The sequence below is a fragment of the Natator depressus genome, chromosome 13 (assembly GCF_965152275.1).
Source record: "Natator depressus isolate rNatDep1 chromosome 13, rNatDep2.hap1, whole genome shotgun sequence".
Taxonomy (NCBI): Eukaryota; Metazoa; Chordata; order Testudines; family Cheloniidae; genus Natator; species Natator depressus.
Genome location: NC_134246.1, coordinates 33,836,794 through 33,857,647, shown reverse-complemented (window position 1 = coordinate 33,857,647; position 20,854 = coordinate 33,836,794). Strand labels below are relative to the sequence as shown.

General features: G+C 58.0%; 2 protein-coding genes across 2 annotated transcripts; both read left to right on the top strand.

Moving 5' to 3' along the window:
- Positions 1-1,878: 1,878 nt before the first annotated feature.
- On the top strand, positions 1,879-3,285 carry LOC141997790 (ribonuclease-like). Its single transcript, XM_074970217.1, has 2 exons — positions 1,879-1,930; positions 2,854-3,285. The coding sequence occupies exon 2, from the start codon at positions 2,860-2,862 to the stop codon at positions 3,283-3,285; it is 426 nt and encodes a 141-aa protein (XP_074826318.1). The 5' UTR covers positions 1,879-1,930; positions 2,854-2,859.
- A 6,185-nt stretch (positions 3,286-9,470) lies between these two features.
- On the top strand, positions 9,471-19,598 carry METTL17 (methyltransferase like 17). Its single transcript, XM_074969863.1, has 14 exons — positions 9,471-9,625; positions 13,221-13,374; positions 13,814-13,963; positions 14,161-14,257; positions 14,885-14,966; positions 15,920-15,993; positions 16,077-16,171; positions 16,647-16,720; positions 17,107-17,214; positions 17,584-17,652; positions 17,987-18,037; positions 18,261-18,353; positions 18,584-18,768; positions 19,180-19,598. Exons 1-14 carry the CDS (start codon positions 9,554-9,556, stop codon positions 19,265-19,267), a joined length of 1,392 nt encoding a protein of 463 aa, XP_074825964.1. The 5' UTR covers positions 9,471-9,553; the 3' UTR covers positions 19,268-19,598.
- Positions 19,599-20,854: the final 1,256 nt, after the last annotated feature.

The window sequence follows — 20,854 nt, the reverse complement described above, 5'->3', positions numbered from 1 at the left end:
TCTCTTCCTTCTCCTTGGCCTAGAAACCCCCCGGGTTCCTCAGGGCTACATCCGCACCTGCTGTACACCAGGGTCGCCCCACCAGGGCCCTGGAGCCAGATCCCCCCAGGGTAATTCAACGTAGCTTCAGTGGAGTCAAGCCTTCTACGATGCTGATTGGGCCCTGGGGCAGGGAACTGGCTGGCTCAGTGGGCACAGGGAGTGGAGCATGGGGTCTTTTCCTTCTAGGGGGCGCTGGCTCCCATCTGCCCCCAGGGCAGGGGACTGGCTGGCTCAGGGGGGTGAGGAATGGGGCACAGGGCTTTTCCCCTCTAGGGGGAGCTGGCTCCACTCCAGCCCCAGACCTGGCTCAGGGGGGCAGGGAATGGACTATGTCTCCTTTCATAGTCTCCACCTTCCCAGCTGACACCACTCCTGTCGGTCTCTGGCCAGTACCTTTTTCATGGATTTGCCAGCCACAAGGCTCCCTGCTCCCCAAGCGGCCTGACCTGGCCAGGGCCCTGCCCCCAGCCATTCCTGAGCCTGCCCACTCCTCCCTCTTAGCCAGGCCCCCGGTGCAGCTGCCAGAGGGTGGGACTTGGGGCTGCTCCAACGGGCAACGTGGCAGCTGGTTCTGGCGCCTGGAGAAGGACAATGGGCCGGTGATCTGTGCGTTCAGTGGGGAGCTGAAACAATGGGGCCGGTCTCGGGCGACTCCACTAAATCGTCCCCTGGGGGTCACCTGCCCCATGGCGGCCTTGCCAAGCCGGATCAGCCCTTGGGCTGGGCGGGGTGGCATCCTGTCTCCACAGTGCTGGTCCTCAGAAAGGAAACCCACTTACTGCTGTGCCTACCTCGGCCAAGCCCTCCCAGCAGGTCAGGTTCTGTCCCAAGACACCAGACTTCCCTTGGTGGGAAGTGATCAGGGATCCTGACAGTCCCCGGCTCTGGCCCAATGGGACATCCTGAGGAATTGGCCCTTCAGCAGTAAGAAGCTCTCCAGCCATACAGGCCCAAGGGTAAGGCCCTGGACTGGAAGTGGAGACACCTGAGTACAGCGGTGCTCCCTGTGTGATTTAGTGGGCAGATTTTTCCCATCCCCATTGGCTTTACAGTCAAAATCGATGGGGAAAAAGGGTCCAAATTCCTCCATGGCTGGGAAAGTCTCAGTGTATTTTTTTTTTTAAATAAAAGCTCGGTGCCTCAGTTTCTCCATCTGGAAAATGATGCCAGCCTACTACAGCTCCCGCCTGCAGGGCCCCCGTGGTGCCCAGGCGCTGTGCAGACCCCGACTGAGCTCAGGGCCCCCTTTGTGCCGGCTGCTGCCCAGGCCCCGACCGAGCTCAGGGCCCCATAGTGCTGGGTTCTGTATGCATCCGCAGTAACAGACAGGCCTCGTCTCAATTTGCTCACAGTGCAAGGCTAGGGTTTTCAGAGAAGTTTGAGGCTGCTAAGCAGCCTATGCACAGAAACAGTGGGAGAAAGGAAGATGATTATCTGCCCGTGTGGGGAAACTGAGGCATGGGGAGGCCAAGGGACTTGACCAAGGGCTGGGACCATGACCCAGGTCTCCCACCTCCAGGCCAATGCCTTAGCAGCCTCCTTTGCCGTCAAGAGGTTTGAAGCCTGGTACATGGAGCCCACCATGCCTTCCCCTAGGGATCACCTAGCAAGACCCCGTGTTCCCACCCCAGCCAACCCTGCTCCTGGCTTCGGAGGTTGCCAGGCTCCCTAGTGCTGGAAGGAGCTGGCTCAAACAACTAGCCGGTGCCCAGTGCTCACTGACTTCGTGCCCCCACCCAACATCTCCGGCCTGGGCATATGAAACTGGCTCAAGGGAGCCCTCTCTGGCCAGCCAGGCTGTATATAAGGGGCACATGCCAGGCTGGAGACTCAGACGCTCAGCTCTAGACCCTGTGCTCCAGCAGGAGAGAAAGTAAGTCCCCACCAGGTAAGTCAGAGACTGGATTAAACCCAGGGTGGGGAGCAGGGCCGGGGAGCGGGGGCGGGGAGTGGGTGAGGGTGCCCAACTCAGCCAAAAGAGAGGCTGAGAAGGTGATCAGGTTAGTGAGGGATCTGGCTAATGGGAGCAGAGCTCTGGCCCTTCCCCAGTCCCCTGAGACCAGCTGGAGAGAAAGGGACAGAGAGACCAGCCCAGAGGGACAGACACCCACAGCTTTCAGAAAGATGCTCATCTTGGCAGGTTCACACACACTCAGGCAAGACACAGAGTGGGGCAATCAGATGTCCCGATATTAGGGGCTTTGTCTTATATAGACAAATATACCATCCCCCCCCGAAAAAAAAGTTTCCCAACTTTTCACACTAGCTAACACAGACAGGCAGAAACACCGAGCGCGGTGAAAGCCAAAGACCTCGGCACATGACACAAATGAAGAGCCAGACAGACACAACCCAGAGAGAGACAGATGCAAATCGATCCAGAGAGGCCAGGCAGGGAGGGGCTTGAAGCCAGGACTCCTGGGTTCTACCACTTGCTCTAGGAGGGGAGTGGGGTCTCAGGTTATAGCAGGGAGGGCTGGGAGCCAGGAGTGGGGTCTAGTTGTTGGAAGGGAGGGCGGGAGGCTGGGCATCAGGACTCCTGGGTTCTATTTCTAGCTCCTGCAGGGCGTGTGTGACTCCAGACAGTCACTTAGTCTGAGATTTTCCAACTGCTTAAGCAATTTGCACAGACAATGCCCACTGAGGGAAGCCTTAGAAACCTCAGGCTCGGTATCTCTGTGCTTCAGTTTCCCACCCATACTGCAGCCACACGGCTATGTCCCATGCTCCTGGGGTCAGCCCAGGGGGCCTCTCCCTTGTGCCGTGGCGGGGGGCACATACCGAGCCAAACGGCCCTGCATGATGTTGCAGGTGGTGATGGGCTCTCTGAAGGGCACCGGCCCCCTCTTTCTGGCGTTGCTGGTGGCCTGCCTGCTCCTGTGCGCCTCAACCCAGGGCCCGCGCTACCAGAAGTTCCTGTGGCAGCACCATGACAACCCGCGGACCGATGTCGGGCGGGATTACTGCGGGGCCATGATGCAGCGCCGGGGCATGGCCCAGCCCTGCAAAGACATCAACACCTTCATCCACGCTTCCCGGGCCCAGCTCCGGAGCGTATGCAGGGACGGGGGCACGCTCTACCAGGGCATGCGTCGCAGCAAGAGGCCGCTGGCCGTCACCACTTGTGAGCTGAAGCGGACGCAGGGTGCCCGGTGCATCTACCGCAGCCATGCGGCCTCCAGGTACATTGTCATTGGCTGCAACCATGGCATGTGGCCAGTGCAATATAACGAGAAAGCGTGAGCCGCGCCAGAGCCCAGGGAAGCCCTGGACACAGCTGCCCCAGGCCTGGAGGCAGGAGGGGCCGTAGGCTGCATTGAGTTGAGTTTGCCCTTCAGAGCTGGGAATAAAACACATTTACTGGAACAGATGTGGCTGCGTGTGTGTGAGAGGGTCTGGAGGGGGCGCTGTGGGGTAGGGAGTGGGGTGCAGGGCTCAGCAGGGGGAGCTCTCCCTTAGCAGTTAGTGCTGGCCCCACCAGGGGCACTGTGGGGCAGGGAGCTAGGTGGGGCTCAGTAGGGGGCGCTCTCCCCTAGCAGTCAGTGCTGGCCCCATTGCTGCTGTAAGGGGCACTGTGGGGCAGGGAGTGTGGTGAGGGGGTTCAGTAGGGGACGCTCTCCTCGGCAGTCGGTGCTGATCACAGTGCCCCAGTTTAGGGGCTAGGGGGTGCTATGGTGCAAGAAGTGGGGCAGGGGGCTCAGTAGAGGGTACTCTCCCCTGGTAGTCAGTGCTGGCCCCAATGCCTGCGTGGCACTTGGGGGCACTGTGCTGCAGGGACCAGGGCGCGGGGGCTCAGTTGGGGGGGTGCTCTCTCCTGGGAGTCAGTGCTGCCCCAATCCCCTGTGAGGCTAAGGGGGGATTTGATAGCTGCTTTCAACTACCTGAAGGGGGCTTCCAAAGAGGATGGATCTAGACTGTTCTCAGTGGTAGCAGATGACAGAAGAAGGAGTAATGGTCTCAAGTTGCAGTGGGGGAGGTTTAGGCTGGATATTAGGAAAAATGTTTTCACTAGGGGGGTGGTGAAGCACTGGAATGGGTTACCTAGGGAGGTGGTGAAATCTCCTTCCTTAGCGGTTTTCAAGGTCAGGCTTGACAAAGCCCTGGCTGGGATGATTTAGTTGGGGACTGGTCCTGCTTTGAGTAGGGGAATGGACTGGATGACCTCCTGAGGTCCCTTCCACCCCTGATGTTCTATGATTCTATGATTGCCAGGGGGTTTTGTGCTGTGGGGAGTGGGGAGCGGGCTTAGCTGGGGGTGCTGTGCTGCATGGAGTGGGGAGGGGGCTCAGTAGGAGGTGCTCTCCCCAGCAGTCAGTGCTGACTCCAATGCCCCAGTGTGATGCTAGGGGGCGCTGTGCTGCAGGGAGCAGGGCAGGGGTCAGCAGGGGGTGCTCTCCCCTGGCAGGCAGGGCTGGCCCCATTGCAGCACTACGGGGTGCTGTGCTGCAGGGAGCCAGATGGGGGCTCAGTAGGGGGTGCTCTCCCTTGGCAGTCAGTGTGGTCCCCACAGCAGTGCTATGGGACACTGTGCTGTGGTGAGTGGGGCAGGGAGCCAGTAGCCCAGCGCAAGGATGGCCAGAGACTCCCCTATAGCCCAGCGAGTGGGGCGGGGGAGGTTGGGAGAGAATGAAAGTTTCTGAATCTACCAGCACCTGGCCTCCCTTGCTCCATGGCTAGGACACGGGCTCTGTAAACCCAAGGACCCAGCTGGCGCCTGGGCTGCATATTTGTTTCACAGATGTCAGAGGATGCGATCTTCTAGCCCTTAAAAGCAAGGCAAGCAATCACTTGGGGCCACAGGGATTTTTCAAAGCTCTGCCCTTCGAGACACACAGCCCCGGGTGGTACTGGCCCCTGACCTAGCCCCTTGGAAATTTCCTCTTCCTCTTTACAGTAAATGATGAGAGATTCCCATTCCCAGAAATGCACACTTCTACTGGGAGTGGATCGGGCATCATGACCCCTCCAGTGTGCAGGCTCCCCTCACACTCTGCCTTGCTTGATGCAACCCCTGGGCCCAGCTAAACTGATATCCCCACTGTGACGGGTTCGGTCACAAAGACCCACTTGGGACTGTCACCTGACGTGCTGGAATTACCTCTGAGCCCATTTCCCTGTCAGCTTGGGACTCCAGAACCCTGCCCTGTTGAGCCACACATGCTAGCCTGCTGCAACACAGACCCAGGTCTGGCCCACACCCCCAAAGCTGCAGACTTTAACCAAAAACTGCTCAGCAGGTCACCTATCACCAGCACCCAGACACCCAGCTCCCAATGGGATCCAAACCCCAAATAAATCCGTTTTATTCTGTATAAAACTTATACAGGGTAAACTTGTAAATTGTCCGCCCTCTATAACATGGATAGAGAGATATGCACAGCTGTTTGCTCCCCCAGGTATTAATCACTTACTCTGGGTTCAATAATAAACAAAAGTGTTTTTATGAAGAATAAAAAGGAGGATTTAAGTGGTTCCAAGTAATAACAGACAGAACAAAGTAAGTCACCAAGCAAAATAAAGCAAAAACATGCAAGTCTAAGCCTAATACATTAACAAACTGTTTATAGATAAATCTCTCCCTCAGAGATGTTCCAATAAGCTTCTTTCACAGACTAGACTCCTTCCTAGTCTGGGTCCAATACTTTCCCCTGGTACAATCCTTGTTAGTTCCAGCAGGCATCTTAGGTGAAAAGCAGGGGCTTTCTCATGACTGTTCTGTTCGTTCTGTTCCACCCCCTTTTATAGCTTTGGCACAAGGCGGAAATCTTTTGTCTCTCTGGGTCCCCACTCCTCCTTCTAAATGGAAAAGGATCAGGTTTAAGATGGATTACAGTTCAGGTGACATGATCACATGTCATTGTAAGACCTCCTGGTGGACAGCTACACACGAAGGCTTGCAGGTAAACAAACCCATTCGCAGTTCATTGATTCTGAAGCACCCTTAATGGCTTCCACTTAATATGTTTACATCAGTAATACAAGTTTATGTCTTATTCTCCTAACTCCAGACATAGAAATAATACATGCAAACAAACAGGATGAACACACTCAGTAGATTATAAATTTTGTAATGATACTTTACAAGAGACCTTTTGCATACAGCATATTCAAGTTACATTATATTCACACTCATAAGCATATTTCCATAAAACATTATGGAGTGAAGCGTCACACCCACCCTCTATGTGCCATGCCCAGTCAGACCCCTGGGCCTTGCTACTCCACCCCCACCTCAGAACCAATGACCTTGAGTCAGAAATATAAACCAAGAGCCCCAATTTGTCCAGCTCCAATTCCATCACTGGAGGTGTTTAAGAACAGGTTGGACAAACACCTGTCAGGGCTGGTCTAGGTTAACTAGGTCCTGCCTCAGCACAGGGGACTGGACTTGATGACTTCTCATGGTCCCTTCCAGCCCGACATTTCTATTGTTCTTAATCCCTAAAATTACATCTACAGATTTGCAGGCTTCCCCTTCACTTCCTGTCTGGAAATGTTTAGGATTGCTGTGCACTGTTAGCAGCTGGGTTCCAGCTCAGCAGCAGCTGCATTTCCCCTCTGCAGCTACTTAGTAAAACTCTTCAGGTGGGGGGAAAAGAAAGGAAATTTTTAAATCAGCAGGTCTAGAGAACTTGCATCTAAGAGTTTTAAAAGAGCTGGCTGAGGAGACCATTAATGAAGATTTTTGATCACTCGTGGAGCACTGAGGAAGTTCCAGAAGACTAGAAGAAAACTAATTGTGTCCCAATGTTTAAAAAGGGTAAACGGAATGACCTTGGTAATCAGCCAGACATTGATCCTGGGCAAGACCAGGGAGCAGGTGATATGGGACTTGATTAATAAATAACTAATGAAGAGTACTATGATTAATGCAAATCAACATGGGCTTACGGAAACTAGATCCTGCCAAAGTAATCTGATATTTTTGTAATGAGCTTACACGTTTGGTTGATAAAGGTAAAAGTGCTGATGTAACACACTGCGAATTCTGCAAGGTGTTTGACCTGGCATGACATTCTGATTAAAAATATCCAGTGGCCGGAAGTTGAAGCTAGACAAATTCAGACTGGCAGTCAGTCTTGCATCCCAATCAGAGAAAAGCCCAAGCCCTGAAAAGTCTCTTGTACTGTACTTGGTAGCAGCTCGCCTCCTTGCCCACAGGGGTCATGCCCCCTCTCTCGCTAGCTACGATCTAAGGAAACAAAAGCCAGAGGGACTTTCCCGAGCTGAGCTCCATCAACACAAAGCGACATGGTCTAGTTGCAAGCAAGTTTCAGGTTGAGAGCCTCAATGCCATCTACGGGATTTAGGTGCATGTCTGCACTAAAATTAATGGAAGATCTACCTCAGAGTCCCAATGTCTCCTAGGGGATTTGGACGCTGAAGTCCCACTAATTTTAAATGGGGTTTGGGGCAGCTGACTGCCTTAGGCTGGGGAAATCTCAACCCTCTAAGGTTCTGCCGTTTCCTTGTCAGGTTCTTTACAATACAAGAGTTTCCAGGCTGGTCTGAATTTGCACCAGCTGAGACTTTGGCCCCTCACCTCTCTGTACTTGGCCATGAAGCTTAGGTAAGAGTCACCACAAGACCCACAACACTGCTCCATGGAAAGGACCCTGTGACATTCCCACCTCTCCATGCAATGAAGCCCAGAGATATCCCCCACCCATTTCAGGGGGGTCCCACTATAAAGCAATTTATCTGGGGATTTTTCTAAGGGGCCTAAAGGAATTAGGTGCCCAGTTCGAGTCTCGCTCCCTTTGGAAATTCCAGCACTGGCAGCCGGATGCTCAGCGGGTGTAAAGCTGATGTCAGGCTCCGCTGTGGAGCTATGGTGACCTATGCACGCTGAGGGTGTTGGCCCTGTGTCTGTTTCACTCTGAAGGCCCCATGGATGCTCCCTGGTGTCACCCTCTTGGGTCCCCACCCTCTTGGGTTCTCGCATACATGGTCTGGGGAGCCAGGGGTCGCCCTTCCTCCAACCCTCATGGTCACAGGTGGCGCAGCAGGGGGGCCCAGAAGCACTGCAGGGTGCATAGGCTACCCCTCCCCCCACTGCCGCCCCCAGCCAGGCATTGCTTGGATTTTACAGCTCAAAGCCGATGGGGAAAGACAATGAGATGGGGGAGGGAGGGCTCAGAGCTAATCCCCTCAAAGGCAGGGCAGGGGGTGCTGCAGAGACAAATCTCCCAATTAACTCCCTCCAATCCAGGCTGCAAATCAGTTCAAACTGCTTAGATCAAGACCAAAATCTGTCCATTTAAACCATTATATCACTCAAAGAGAATCTCCAGTTAAACTGCAGCGCCCCTCCTCATCTGCTAGGGGCCAAGGGAGGCAGTTTCCCCCCACCCCTGACTTTTCATAGGTCTACAGCCCCCCTCCAGCTTCTGCAGAATACAATACAACCCCAGACAGTGGCCTCTGTACTGATGGAATTTTGCCCCCACCCCCAAGTTTTTCTAAATCCCTGGATTCACGCCCCTCCCCGTTTGCAAAGAATATTTCCAGGTAAAGTGGTTTGGCCCCCTCATACCCAGTTTGAAAGCAGATTTCCAGTGTGTTAAATTGCCTCAGGCTCCCGCTTTTGCGGATAAAATTTCCCTGTAAATTATTTTAGGCAGCAACTCCCCCCGCCCCAGCCGCTCCTTCAGTTTGCAAAAAAAAAAAGTTTGCCAAGAAGATCCCAGGGAAATTGCCTCCACCCCTCTCCCTTTGCAAAAAGAGTTTTCACTTACATTGGCTGCCCTCCCATGCTACTCCCCACTTTGCAAAGAAAATGTCCAGTTAAATTGGCTCCCCCATAATTTGCAGGGAGAAGCCGGTTAAATGGCTGCAAAGGCAGGAGTTGATGGCTACAAGCAAGGCCCCGAAAAAAATTAAACGCAGCCCCTCGCTGAAGCTCCCCACCTTAATCTGGATTAACCCACCCAGATGGGTACCCTAATCCAGATTAACCCTCCCAGACAGCCACCCTAATCTGGATTAACCCACCCAGAGAGGTACCCTAATCCATATTAACCACCCCAGACAGCTACCCTAATCTGGATTAACCCTCCCAGACAGCTACCCTAATCCGGATTAACCCGCCCAGGCAGTTCCCTCTTGCACAGGGCTGGATTCCGAACCAGCCCCTCCCCAAGAGAGAAGTAAGCGGGGCAGCGGCGCTCCGAACGGCGGGAGAATATGCAAAAAGGCATGGAACGGTGGGGGAGGGAAGGAAGAGGGCGGGACGAGCAGACATTGGACCAATCAGGCCCATGAGAGGCGCAGGTAGTGCAGTGCTGTACCCGCGTCTCGAGCCCAAGACGCTGGCCGCCCCCACCCATCGCGTAGGCCCCGACCATCCATAGCGGGCTGGCCCAATCGTCACTCCTTCCACAACATTCGACCTCCTCATTTGCATAGCAGCCCGCGATTGGTCCCCAGGCGCGGCCCGGCTCTCTCGCCTCCCAATTGGCTAGCCGCTCCGGCGGCCAGGCGTTGGAGGCAGGGTCGTGGGTGTTCCAAGATGGCGGCCCACGCGGCGGCCGGGCGGATGCGGAGGTTTTGGGGACTTTGCTGCGGCCCCTCCCCGCTCAGGGTGAGTGACCCCCCCGCCCGGGTTCTGGTGAAGAGCCCTGAGGGGATTTGCGTAAAGGGCGCGTGCAGCGACTCTCTGGGGCGGGTGGGGGGAGCAGAGCACGTGACCAGTTCAGAGCACCCCAGTCCGCTGGCCATAAGCCCCGCCCCATGGCCTCTAAGGGGATCCGACCCTTCTCCAGCTAACCGCCTCGCCCTACAACTCCTGGGCCATATGGCCCCAAATGGACCACCCCTCCCCCCCAGGCCATATAACCCTGTCTGGGCCTAGGACCCTGTCAGGACTGCCTCCCAGAGCCAACCCCCCGCCGCAGGCCATATAGCCTTGTATAGACCAGCCCCTCAGGCCTTATACTCTCCCCCAACCATATAACCCTGTACAGACCAGACACCCCCCCCACGCCATATAACCCCATATGGACCAGACTCCCCCCAGCCATGTAACGCTGTCCAGACCAAATTCCTTTGGGCCATATAACTCCTGATGACGACCAGAATGTGGGGGTTGAAGGATGGGATGGATCGCCTTGCTCGTTCCCTCTGACGCACCTGGCATTGGCCACTGTCGGAGGACAGGATACAGGGCTAGAGGGACCATTGGTCTGACCCAGTATAGCCGTTCTTATGTTCTCATAACAATATACCCATGTAGGGACCAGCCCCGCCCTCATATAACCCCCCACTAGGGTTGCCAACAGTCTCTTACTACAAGCGCCCCCCCCACCATTTTGTACAACAAGATTGGAAGTTTCTTAGTTCTGCAAAAAGTAGAAAGAGATACCCCATGTGAATGTAGGTGAGTCCTGCTTAGTAGGATTATTATTAATAATAATGATAAAAATAATATTGGGAGAAGGGGTGGGGTTACTAAGAAAATAGTTCCCTATTTTTGAAATACAATGTTGGTAATTGTACCCCCGCCCCCACCACCATAAAGCCTTGTATGGACCAGCTGCCCAGGCCATATAACCTCCCCCTGGGCAAATAACCCCATATGGACCAGACTCTCCCCAGTTATATTACACCATATAAGAACATAAGAATGGCCCCCTACTGGGTCAGACCAAGGGTCCCTCTAGTCCACTATCCTGTCTTCCAACAGTGGCCAGTGCCAGGTGCCCCAGGGGGAATGAACAGACCACGTAATCATCAAGTGAACCATCATATCCACCCTTAGTCGTCTCTTTTCCAAGCTGAAAAGTCCCAGTTTTATTAATCTCTCCTCGTACGGAAGCCTTTCCATACCCCTAATAATTTTTGTTGTCCTTTTTTGAATCTTTCCCAATTCCAATATATCTGTTTTGAGATGGGGTGACCACGTCTGCACGCAGTATTCAAGATGTGGAGGTACCGTGGATTTATATAGAGGCAACATGATATTTTCTGTCTTATTATCTATCCCTTTCTTAACGATTCCCAACATTCTGTTCGCTTTTTTGACTGCTGCTGCACATTGAGTGGATTTTTTCAGAGAACTATCCACAATGGACAAGACTCTTCTTCTTTGGCCTGTATTAACCCGCCATGGACCAGCTCCCACTCCCCAAACCATGTAATACCTTACAAAAAATGGAAGCAAAAGTACAGTATCGATATATTAAGCAAAACCAAGGGCACATCGGTGATGTTGTAATTGCATTCAGATAGTCATGACATTAAGTGAGTGTGTACTACTAATAATATCCTGAGAAGTATATAAGGAATGCATGTCAAGTATCAGGGGGTAGCCGTGTTAGTCTGTATCCACAAAAACAACAAGGAGTCCGGTGGCACCTTAAAGACTAACAGATTTATTTGGGCATAAGCTTTCGTGGGTAAAAAACCCACTTCTTCAGATGCAATAAGGAATGCATGGCATGCAAAGTAAAAGTGGCCTTAAGTGATATGGAGCAAGGAAACTTGCTGTCTTGAATTGACTCATGCTGGCCCTGGTCTTGCTTGGAGTAGCAGATGGATTTGCTCGGGTGTGGGTTCACTTTGGGGGAGCAGGCAGGGCCGTCCCTACCCATACGCAAAGTACGCAACTGCTTAGGGCACCAATGCTGCTCCAGCCTCTGCCTCACCTCTTCCCCATGGCCTCCGCCCCAGCCCCACCCCCACTCCACCCCTTCCCCAAGGCCCCCATCGCTGCTTCGCCCCCACCCTGCCCCTTCCCGCCCCCATTCCCCTGAGGACTGCAGCAGGGCCGGGCCTGCACTCACCGGCGGCAGGAAGTGCAGTAACCCGGCCCTAGCTGCGCTGCTGGTGAGTGCTGGGGGTGATTCCTCCCTGCCCCCTAAGCCAGCCCTGCCTCCCCAGCAGAGGCCTGGGGCCAGCCCCCCCGCACCCCGAGGCCTGCCCCCCTCACCCTCCCCGTAGGGGGCAGGGGCTGCATAGGGCACCAGAATAGTGATGGCCCTGGGAGCAGGCTCCACATTGGGACGTTAGTAAAGTGAGAACTGCCCATGCTGGTGATAACAAGTATTGTGGGATGGCTGTTGAGGGCTGCTTCTGGAATGAAGCCAAGGAACGTTATTTTTCTTGGCCTGCGCTTTGGTTCACGTCAAAATGTCCAGTGGTGACAGATCAAAAGATTTTGCTGTTTTGGAGCAGTTTGTCATGGTGTGATTAAAAGAAAAGCCTAGGTGAAATTACAGAAGGATGCTTTGCAGGCAGAGCAAGCGTACAATGTGGGTTCGGGGCTGGACCCTAGGAGGTGGGCAGGCAGCCCCTGCCTCGTACTTTGAGCTTGGGGTTAATGGTGGTGGAAATGATTAGCGTGACTGTGGACTTGGGAACATGTTGCTGAGCAGAGACCTTAAAAAGGAAGGCGCAGGAGGACGGGGACACGGTGCCAGTGAAACGTAAGCTAATGGAGGAAAGGCAAACAAGGGGTGCAGCGTTGGCCTGGCCTGACGTGAGTAATGGGACATGGATGATGTTGGACTTTGGCCCCATTTGGAGGCAGGATTAGGGAGGTCAGGTGGTCTGGGAGCAGAATCTTGGTGCTGGCTGAGATAAGGGGAATGCCCAGGGAGCCGTTTACAGCGGATAAGATATGCCTGGGTCGTAACCTGAGATGGAGTGTAAGTCGTCCATGGACAGCGCGTGCTGGACAGGGATTGGTTCCTCCAGAGTGCCCAAACCAATCCCCAAACACGATGCAATGCGGCCGGTGCAGCGTGACGGGCCAGTGGGGCTAACGCACGAGGGAGCTCTGCTCCCCTTTTCCACCCCCACCACGTAACTCCGTATGTCCCATCTTGCCCCATGCCATATGACCAGGTAATGACCAGCTTTCCTCCTTCAGCTCCCCACTCTAGATGTGACTGTATCGCTCTGTAAAACCATATACACCCATTTCTGACATTGCCACCAACCCAGACCCATTGGAGCCTGGGGCCATGGTCCTGCTCGGGCTATATAAACCCATATGGATTATCCTACCAGGCTATAATCATATAGAGCCTGCTGCTGTGCATCCTGCTGGGCAATATCCCCCATATGGCCCTGCTACCCTCACTGCCCACTGGCTAAGCCATACAGCCCCATGTGGACCTTCCCATGCAGGCCATATAGGCCTGCCCTGCTCTCCTGATGGCTCTCTCCCCGCTCAGGCCTTCGCCACCATCATCCCAAGGGTTTCCCAGGTGGACAACTCCTCTGACTTTCTGGGCAACGTCCCCCACCGCCGGCACCCAGGGGTGCTGCATCTCAGGAGTGTCCGGCTCCCGGCCGAACTGGTGAAGGCTGCCCAGCTGCTGGTGGAGCGTAAGTAACCACTGGGTGCGAGGGGGCTCGGTGCTGCAAGAAGCAGGGTGAGGGGCTCAGTAGGGGTACTCCCTCCTTGCACTACTGTTACTCAGGTGCCCTGCCCCAGAGCTGGCTGCATCTCAGCTCAGGGCGAGCCATCCCCATGTGGTGTCATGTGCAGCTGTTACCCAGCTGCTCTGTCCCAGAGCTGGCTGCATCTCTGTGCCAGGCGAGTCATCCCCACGTGGTGTTATGTGCAGCTGTTTCCCACCTGCCAGACCCTGGAGCTGGGTACATCTCAGCACTGGGTGAGCCATCCCGATGTGGTGGTATGTGCGGCTGTTACCCAGCTGCTCTGCGCCAGAGCTGGGCTGCATCTCAGGACCAGTGATCCCTGCTCTGTTCAGCATGACAGGCTTCTCACTGGGCCCATCGTATCTCATTCATCCCCCACCAGAGTCCACCGTGCATGGGCTGAAGGACCAGGTTGTGTCCCTGACCAACTACCTCTGGAGCCGGAAACGCCCCCTGGAGGCCAGTGAGCTGCAGAGGAGAGGGCAGCAGCTGGAGCAGCAGCTGAGGGAGAAGGTCCAGCCCCGCACAGCAGGTGAGCGCAAACTGGGGGACAGGATGGGGAGAAACCAGCTGGGTGAAGAGGCTCTCCCCATGCAGTCAGTGCTGGCCCCAGTGCCCCACAGTGCTGCGGGGTGCAGGTCCGGCGGGGGGCGCTCTCCTCACTCAGTGTTGGTCTCTGCTTGGTTTCCCCCAGCCTTCTCTATGCTTAACCCTGTCTCTCTCTGTCAGATGCATCCAGCCCCCTGACCGACGCTGAGGCGGAGAAGTTGCAGAGGAGGGTGCTGAACAGGCTTCGAAAAACCACCTATCATTGGGAGGCACTGAGGTGACACCCTCTCGGGGTTGTGATGGGTCTCCTGCAGTGCTGAGATGCAGCCAGCTGTTGTGTAGGGCAGCTGGGGAACAGCTGCACAGTGACGCCACACAAGGACGGCTCACCCGATACTGCGATGCAGCTAGCTCTGGGGTGGGGTGGAGCATCTGTTTACCAGACCAACATTTTGGCAGGCAGTGAAGGAGGTCACACAGGAATGCCTCAGCCAGTGCTGAGATGCAGCAAGCTCTGGGATGGGGAAGCTGGGAACAGATGCACAGCAATGCCACACAGGGACATCTCGCCCACTTCTGAGATGCAGCCAGTTCAGGGGTGGAGCATCTGTTTACCAGCCCCAAATTTTGGGAGGCAGAGAAGGAGGTCACACAAGAGTGCCTTTCCCAGCACTGAGATGCAGCCAGTTCTGGGGTGGAGCAGCTGGGTAATAGCCGCATGGCAACGCCACAAGGGGATGACTCACCAGAGCTAAGGTGCAGCCAGTTCTGGGGTGGGGCACGACATCTGTTTACCAGCCCCAGTTTCTGGCAGGTAGTAAAGGAGGTCAGCACTCGCTCTGGGGTATGTGTTGGGGGGTCAGCGCCCCCAACCGACATGCTCTGTGTGTTCTTCCCGTCCCAGGTATACAGATGAGCTGAGTCTTGTGTACATGGTAGCTCGGCTGGATGGGGGGTTTGCGGCTGTGTCCAGAGCCTTCCATGAGGTGAGAGACTGTGCTAAGCACTAGAGCCCCCTCCCCTCCCAGAGCCGGGGACAGAACCCAGGAATCCTGGCTCCCAGCCCCAATTGCTCTAACCACGAGAACCCACTCCCTTCCCAGAGCTGGGGATAGAACCCAGGAGCTAAGTTTCCTCTAAGCTCCGTGGCTGTGCAGCTGCCTATTAAGCCCCATGCAGGGGCCCAGGGCAGCGGTGGGGAGAGGTGCCTCTCCCCCAGTGTGGACCTGCCGGGGGAGAGGTGACCCTCCTCTCTGACCCCAGCACGGAGCTGCCCCAGACTTGCCACGGCCGGGGGAGAGGAACCTCTCCCTCGGCCTGGCCTAGCCCAGCCCCGCTGGGGCTGCCCCAGCCGGGGAAAGGTGCCTCTGCTGTGGCGAGAGGGGGCTGCGGGGAGTCCTCTCTCTCCCCGGGGCAGCCTGCACCCCAAACCTCTCATTCCCGGCCCTACCCCAGAGCCCACACCCCAACTTTCTTCCCCAGCCCTGAACCCCCTCCCGGACCCCAAACCCCTCATCCCCAGCCCCATCCCAGAGCCAGCAACACCAGCCAGAGCCCTCACCCCCCAACCCTCTTCCCCAGCCCTGAGCCCCCTCCCACACTTCGAACCCCTTGGCTCCACCCCTACCACATGAATTTTGTTATGTGCACCAGTATGAAGGTGAAGTGTCACACGTTAGCTCCATATTGGTGCACATAATAAAATTCATTCCGCACATGGGCGTAAAAAAATAGTCCTGGCTCCCAGCCCTAACCACTAGCCCCCACTCCCCCCATAGCTGGGGATAGAACCCCACAGTCCTGGCTTCCAGCCCCTCCCCCCCCCCCAGCTCTAACCACTAGCCCCTGCTCTCTGAAGGGAAGTAGTCCCGCTCTCCGCCTGTGGTCTACGCTGAGCTGTCCTGGGGCTGATGTGGTTTCTCTTTGCTCTGCTCCCTAGATCCAGAAGCGGGCTCCAGCCTTTGCCCCTCGCACCCTGCTGGATTTTGGCTCTGGGACGGGCTCCGTCAGCTGGTGAGCCTCTGTCCTGCAGGGGGGATATTTCCTGTGGTGCTGGGAGCGCTGCTGGTGTCTCACGCTCCCCCCTCTCTGTGCAGGGCCGCACATGGTGCCTGGGGCCAGACCCTGTGTGAGTACCTGTGTGTCGACAGCTCCGCCCCTATGCTGGCCCTCGCTGAGCGGCTGCTGCAAGGTGAGGCCTCCAGGGGCACTGCTGAGTGCCCAGCCAGGGCTGGTAGGGCCCCAGTTCTAACTTCTAGACCCCTCTGCCACCCCAGAGCTGGGGAAGAACCCAAGAGTCCTGGCTCCCAAGCCCTCCAACCACTAGACCCCCCTCTCCTCCCAGATCCAGGGATAGAACCCAGGAGTCCTGGCTGCCAGCACCTCTTCCCCCCACGCCACGCCACGCCACTAGACCCCATTTTCCTCCCAGAGTCAGGGATAGAACCCAGGAGTCCTGGCTGCCAGCACCCCCCTTCCCCCCCCACGCCACGCCACGCCACTCCACTAGACCCCTCTGCCACCCCAGAGCTGGGAAGAGAACCTGGGAGTCCGGGCTGCCAGGCCTTTCTTCCATCACTCTCTCATTCCATTGCCCCTGTCCTGTCTTCTCTCCCTCTTGGTGACCCCCACCTTGATGTCTCTCTGTCCGTCCCTCCCTGCTCCAGGTGGCTCTGAGTCCCCCCGGGCCCCACTCTTTCCAGGCGTCTATTTCCGGCAGTTCCTCCCCGTCTCGCCCAAGGTAAAGGGCCCTGCCTGTAGGGGTGGCAGAGAGGGGCTGATAAAGAGGCAGCTGGGTCTAGGGGGAGCACTTGGGGGTCCAGTGCTATGCAGGGAAGCCTGGGGGTGGGGGTGTAAGTGTTGTTAGATTCTGGCTTGCCAGGGCTGCCTGCCTGCCTGGCGCCATCCCACATTGCTTTGCGGTTCTGTTGGGGAGGCAGCATCAGAATGCGGCTGGCTCTGGGGTGGGGGACAGGAGCAGCATGAGGAAGAAGGGGCAGGTCAGAGAGGCTGGGAGCTGGGGCGTTCTCCAGTGCCGGGGGGAGGTCTCCGGGGATCTGCCCCACCCCAGCCAGGGTCTGATCTCCCCCTCTCGCCCACATCCTGTGTCTCCCCCTGCACTTGCAGGTGAAGTTTGATCTGGTGGTCTCAGCCTTCTCCCTGAATGAGCTGCCCAGCCTGGCCGAGCGCAGGGAGACCATACGGACACTGTGGAGGAAGACGGATGGCTTCCTGGTGAGTGACCCCCCTGCCTCTCTGGCCCCCCGCCCAGAGTCCCCCTCCCCTCCCTCGGATTGGCCCCCCTGGCCCGGAGTCCCCCTCCTCTCCCCCCCCTGGATTGGCCCCCCTGGCATCCCCCTCCCATCCCCGGATCGGCCCCTCTGCCCCCTCACCCAGAGTCCCCCTCCCCTCCCCTGGATCTGCCTCTTGGTCCTCAGATCGACCCCTCGCCCCCTCCCTCCCAGAGTCTCCCTCCCTTCCCCGGATCGGCCCCTCGGCCCCCCCAACCCGGCTCCCCCCCTCTGCCTCCCAGTTTGGCCTCCCCACACCCAGTCTCTTCCCCTCCCTCCAAGATTAGACCCTCTAACTCCCAATCCCTTCCAGGTGCTGGTGGAGAACGGGACCAAAGAGGGGCACCAGATGCTCATGGAGGCGCGAGAGATCATCCTGAGGGTGAGGGGACCCTGCTCCTTCCCTGGGGCTGTGGCAGGTACCCCCTGCAATCCCCCTCCCCACCCCCAGCAGCTTTGGCAGGCTCCCAGCCACCTGGGGGAAAGGAGAATGGGGAGACAATGGGACCCAGGCGTCTGGGACAGTAACACAAAGCGCTGGGAGGCCCCCAGGGGGAAGGACTGGGAGGCGGCAGTGCAGAGCTCTCCCCACCAGGTACCCCAGGGGGAGGGTCTGGGATGGAACGGGACCCAGGCGTCCGGGCCGGCAGTGAAGAGGGAACAGGGGGTGCAGCTGGTTCCCTTTGGGCTCTAACTCCTCTCCTCTCGGCCAACAGGGGGGCGACAAGGTGGCGCATGACCCACGGGAGGCTCACGTCTTCGCCCCAGTGAGTATCGACGGGGTGGGGGGAGCAGGCCGAGGCCTGCAGGGTGGCTGGAGGGAGTTGGGTGGGCGGCCTGAGGCCAGTTTCGGGGATGGGTCGAGGTTCGGTGGGTGGGGTATGGGGAGGGTAGGCCGAGGCCAGCCAGGTGCCCAGTCAGTGGGTTGGGGGAAGGGGGGGGACGTGGACGTGGACGTGGGATGCTCTAACGCCAGTCTCTGTCCCCTAGTGCCCGCATCACCTGCCCTGCCCACGGCTGAACCCCGAGCAGCCCCTGCCCTGCAACTACCTCCAGGCCTACCACCCCCTGCCCTTCCGCTGGGTGAGTGCCCCTCCCACCGAGCAGTGGGGCGTATGGGGATCTGTGCCCCTCCCGCCAGGCAGCGGGATGTATGGGGAGCTGTGGTGGGATTGGCCCCAGGGTGGGGACTGCCTGGCTGCAAGGGTGGGGAATGGGTTGGAGCCAGCCGCAGGGCGGAGGGGCTGGGGGAGGCGGATGCAGGGGGCTCTGCAGGGGACCCCAGCTCACCCCCTGCCCACATGCCGTTGCAGAACCCAGCACTGAAGGAGGAGTTGTTCTCCTTCCTGATCCTGCGCCGGGGGCCAGGGGCGGGCGAGGAGCCCTGGCCCCGCATCACCCAGGCCGTCCTGGGCCGGGCCCAGCATGTCCATTGCCACCTGTGCTGTGCCGACGGGAGCCTGCAGCACGCCGTGATCACCGCGCGCCGACACGGCAGGTACCGCTCTGCCAAGGGCCCGGGATGGCCTGGCTGGCTCAGGGGGGCAGGGAATGGGGGCACGGGCCTTTCTCCTCTAGGGGGTGCTGGCTCCCATCTGGCCCCAGGGCAGGGACTGGCTGGCTCAGGGGGTGGGGAACGGGATACAGGGCATTTCCCCTCTAGGGGGTACTGGCTCCCATCTGGCCCCAGGGCAGGGACTGGCTGGCTCAGGGGGTGGGGAACGGGATACAGGTCTTTCCCCTCGAGGCGGTACTGGCTCCCATCTGGCCCCAGGGCAGGGACTGGCTGGCTCAGGGGGTGGGGAATGGGTTACAGGGCATTTCCCCTCTAGGGGGTGCTGGCTCCCATCCAGAGCTGGAACTTGCTGGCTCGGGGGTCCGGACTCATCACCATGCCCTCTTCCCACAGGGATCTGTATCGCTGCGCCCGGCTGAGCCATTGGGGGGATCGGCTACCCGTGACGATGCCCCATGGAGAGGCCGTTCCGGGGGAGTAACCCTCCAGCCCATTCCCGGGGGCAGATGCTGAGCCCCCGAGGTCCCGCTGCGATCCGTCGCCCAACCCTCCTGGGCATTGACATGGGGACAGCGGCAGGGAGCACCCTAATGGATTGGCACTGGGGTGGGGGGGGTCTTCTGATGGCCCCCGTCGCCTGTGGCACTGGAGGTGCAGGTGCTGCTTCCAGTGAGCAGCGGGGAGCCAGTAGGACTCCTGGGTTCCCTTCTGCAGCTGGTGGCTCCCCAGCTCCCAGGTTGGGTCCAATAAAGAGAGCCTGAAACAGTCCACCAGCTTTGGCGTCAGTTACCGTGCAGGGTTAGACTGGCAGCAGCCTGGGAGTCAGGACTCCTGGGTTCTCTCCCCAGCTATGGGAGGGAAAGGGAGGGGAGTATAGTGGTTAGAGCAGGGGGGCTGGGAGCCAGGACTCCTGGTTCTGTTCTCTCACTGTGTCCCTTTCCCTTGTGGGTCTCGGTTTCCTCCTGTGGGCGGCCAGCCCTCCCTCTCGCCTGGCAGTGAGCGTGCCCTGCATACTGGGCACAGTGTGTGCTGGGCTCGAGGAGTTACCACTTGCTGCCATTGCTATAGCTTGGGTGGGGGAACGGGCTCAGCTGGTTCCATGGAGCCCCTGGGCGTGACCCAGCTGTGTGCGTAGGCTGGGCATGCAACCACGGGGCTGAAAGGGGGGGCCTGAGCTCTGTGTGGGCCCAGCTCCCTGTGGGACAGCGCTGCCTGCCGCCCCCCACCCTGTTCCCTGTAGAGCCCCCACCCGGCAGACCCCATCCTGCTCCCTGCAGGACCCCCCCCATGGGATAGTGCCCTCTGTGGGCCCCCATCCTGCTCCCTATGGGACAGTCTCTCTTGCGGGGCCCCTACCCGCTCCATGCAAACTCCCCACCCTGCCCTCTGCAGGACAGTGCCCCCTGCGGGGTCCCCCATCCTGCTCCCTGTAGGGCTCCCACTCTGCAGCAGTGCACCCCCTGCAGACCTCCATCCTGCTCCCTGCGGGGCCTGAGCCTACTCCCTACGGGACAGCTTCCCCTGAAGACCCCCTCCCCCCTCTTTTTTTTTGCGTGCTGGGCGCTGGGCCCCCGAGGACAGCCTGTTGGATCCAGCACCTCTTCCTGCTCCTTGTGGGACAGCCTCCCCTGCAGGCCCCCCACCCTGTTCCCTGCGGGGTCCCAAACCTGCTCCCTACAGGACAGCACCCCCTGCAGGCACCCACCCTGCTCCCTGCACGACTGCGCCCCCTGTGGGCCCCCCATCCTGCTCCCTTGGGGGCTCCCAAACTGCAGCACTGCACCCCCTGCAGACCTCCACCCTGCTCCCTGTGGGACAGCCTCCCCTGCGGAGTCCCCACCCTGCTCTCTGCAGCCCAGTGCCCCCTAGCACCATACTGGGGCTGTGATGCCAGCACTGCCTGCTAGGGGAGAGCATCCCCTACTGAGTCCCCACCCCAGTCCTTGCACCTCAGTGCCCCCTACCTAGTGCCATACTGGGAGCATGAGACCAGCGCTGGCTGCCAGGGGACACTGATGGTTACGCTGCGTCAGGGCTGTGGCCCATGGGCTGCTGCTGGTGGTGTTGG

What these genes read in the sequence shown, in the direction of transcription:
- LOC141997790 (XM_074970217.1), top strand. Translation starts at nt 2,860, where the DNA reads ATGGGCTCTCTGAAGGGCACCGGCCCCCTCTTTCTGGCGTTGCTGGTG.
- METTL17 (XM_074969863.1), top strand. Translation starts at nt 9,554, where the DNA reads ATGGCGGCCCACGCGGCGGCCGGGCGGATGCGGAGGTTTTGGGGACTT. An exon ending in CGCTGAGCGGCTGCTGCAAG is followed by an intron (nt 16,172 to 16,646) that starts GTGAGGCCTCCA and finishes TCCCTGCTCCAG; the next exon opens with GTGGCTCTGAGTCCCCCCGG. An exon ending in CGCGAGAGATCATCCTGAGG is followed by an intron (nt 17,653 to 17,986) that starts GTGAGGGGACCC and finishes CTCGGCCAACAG; the next exon opens with GGGGGCGACAAGGTGGCGCA.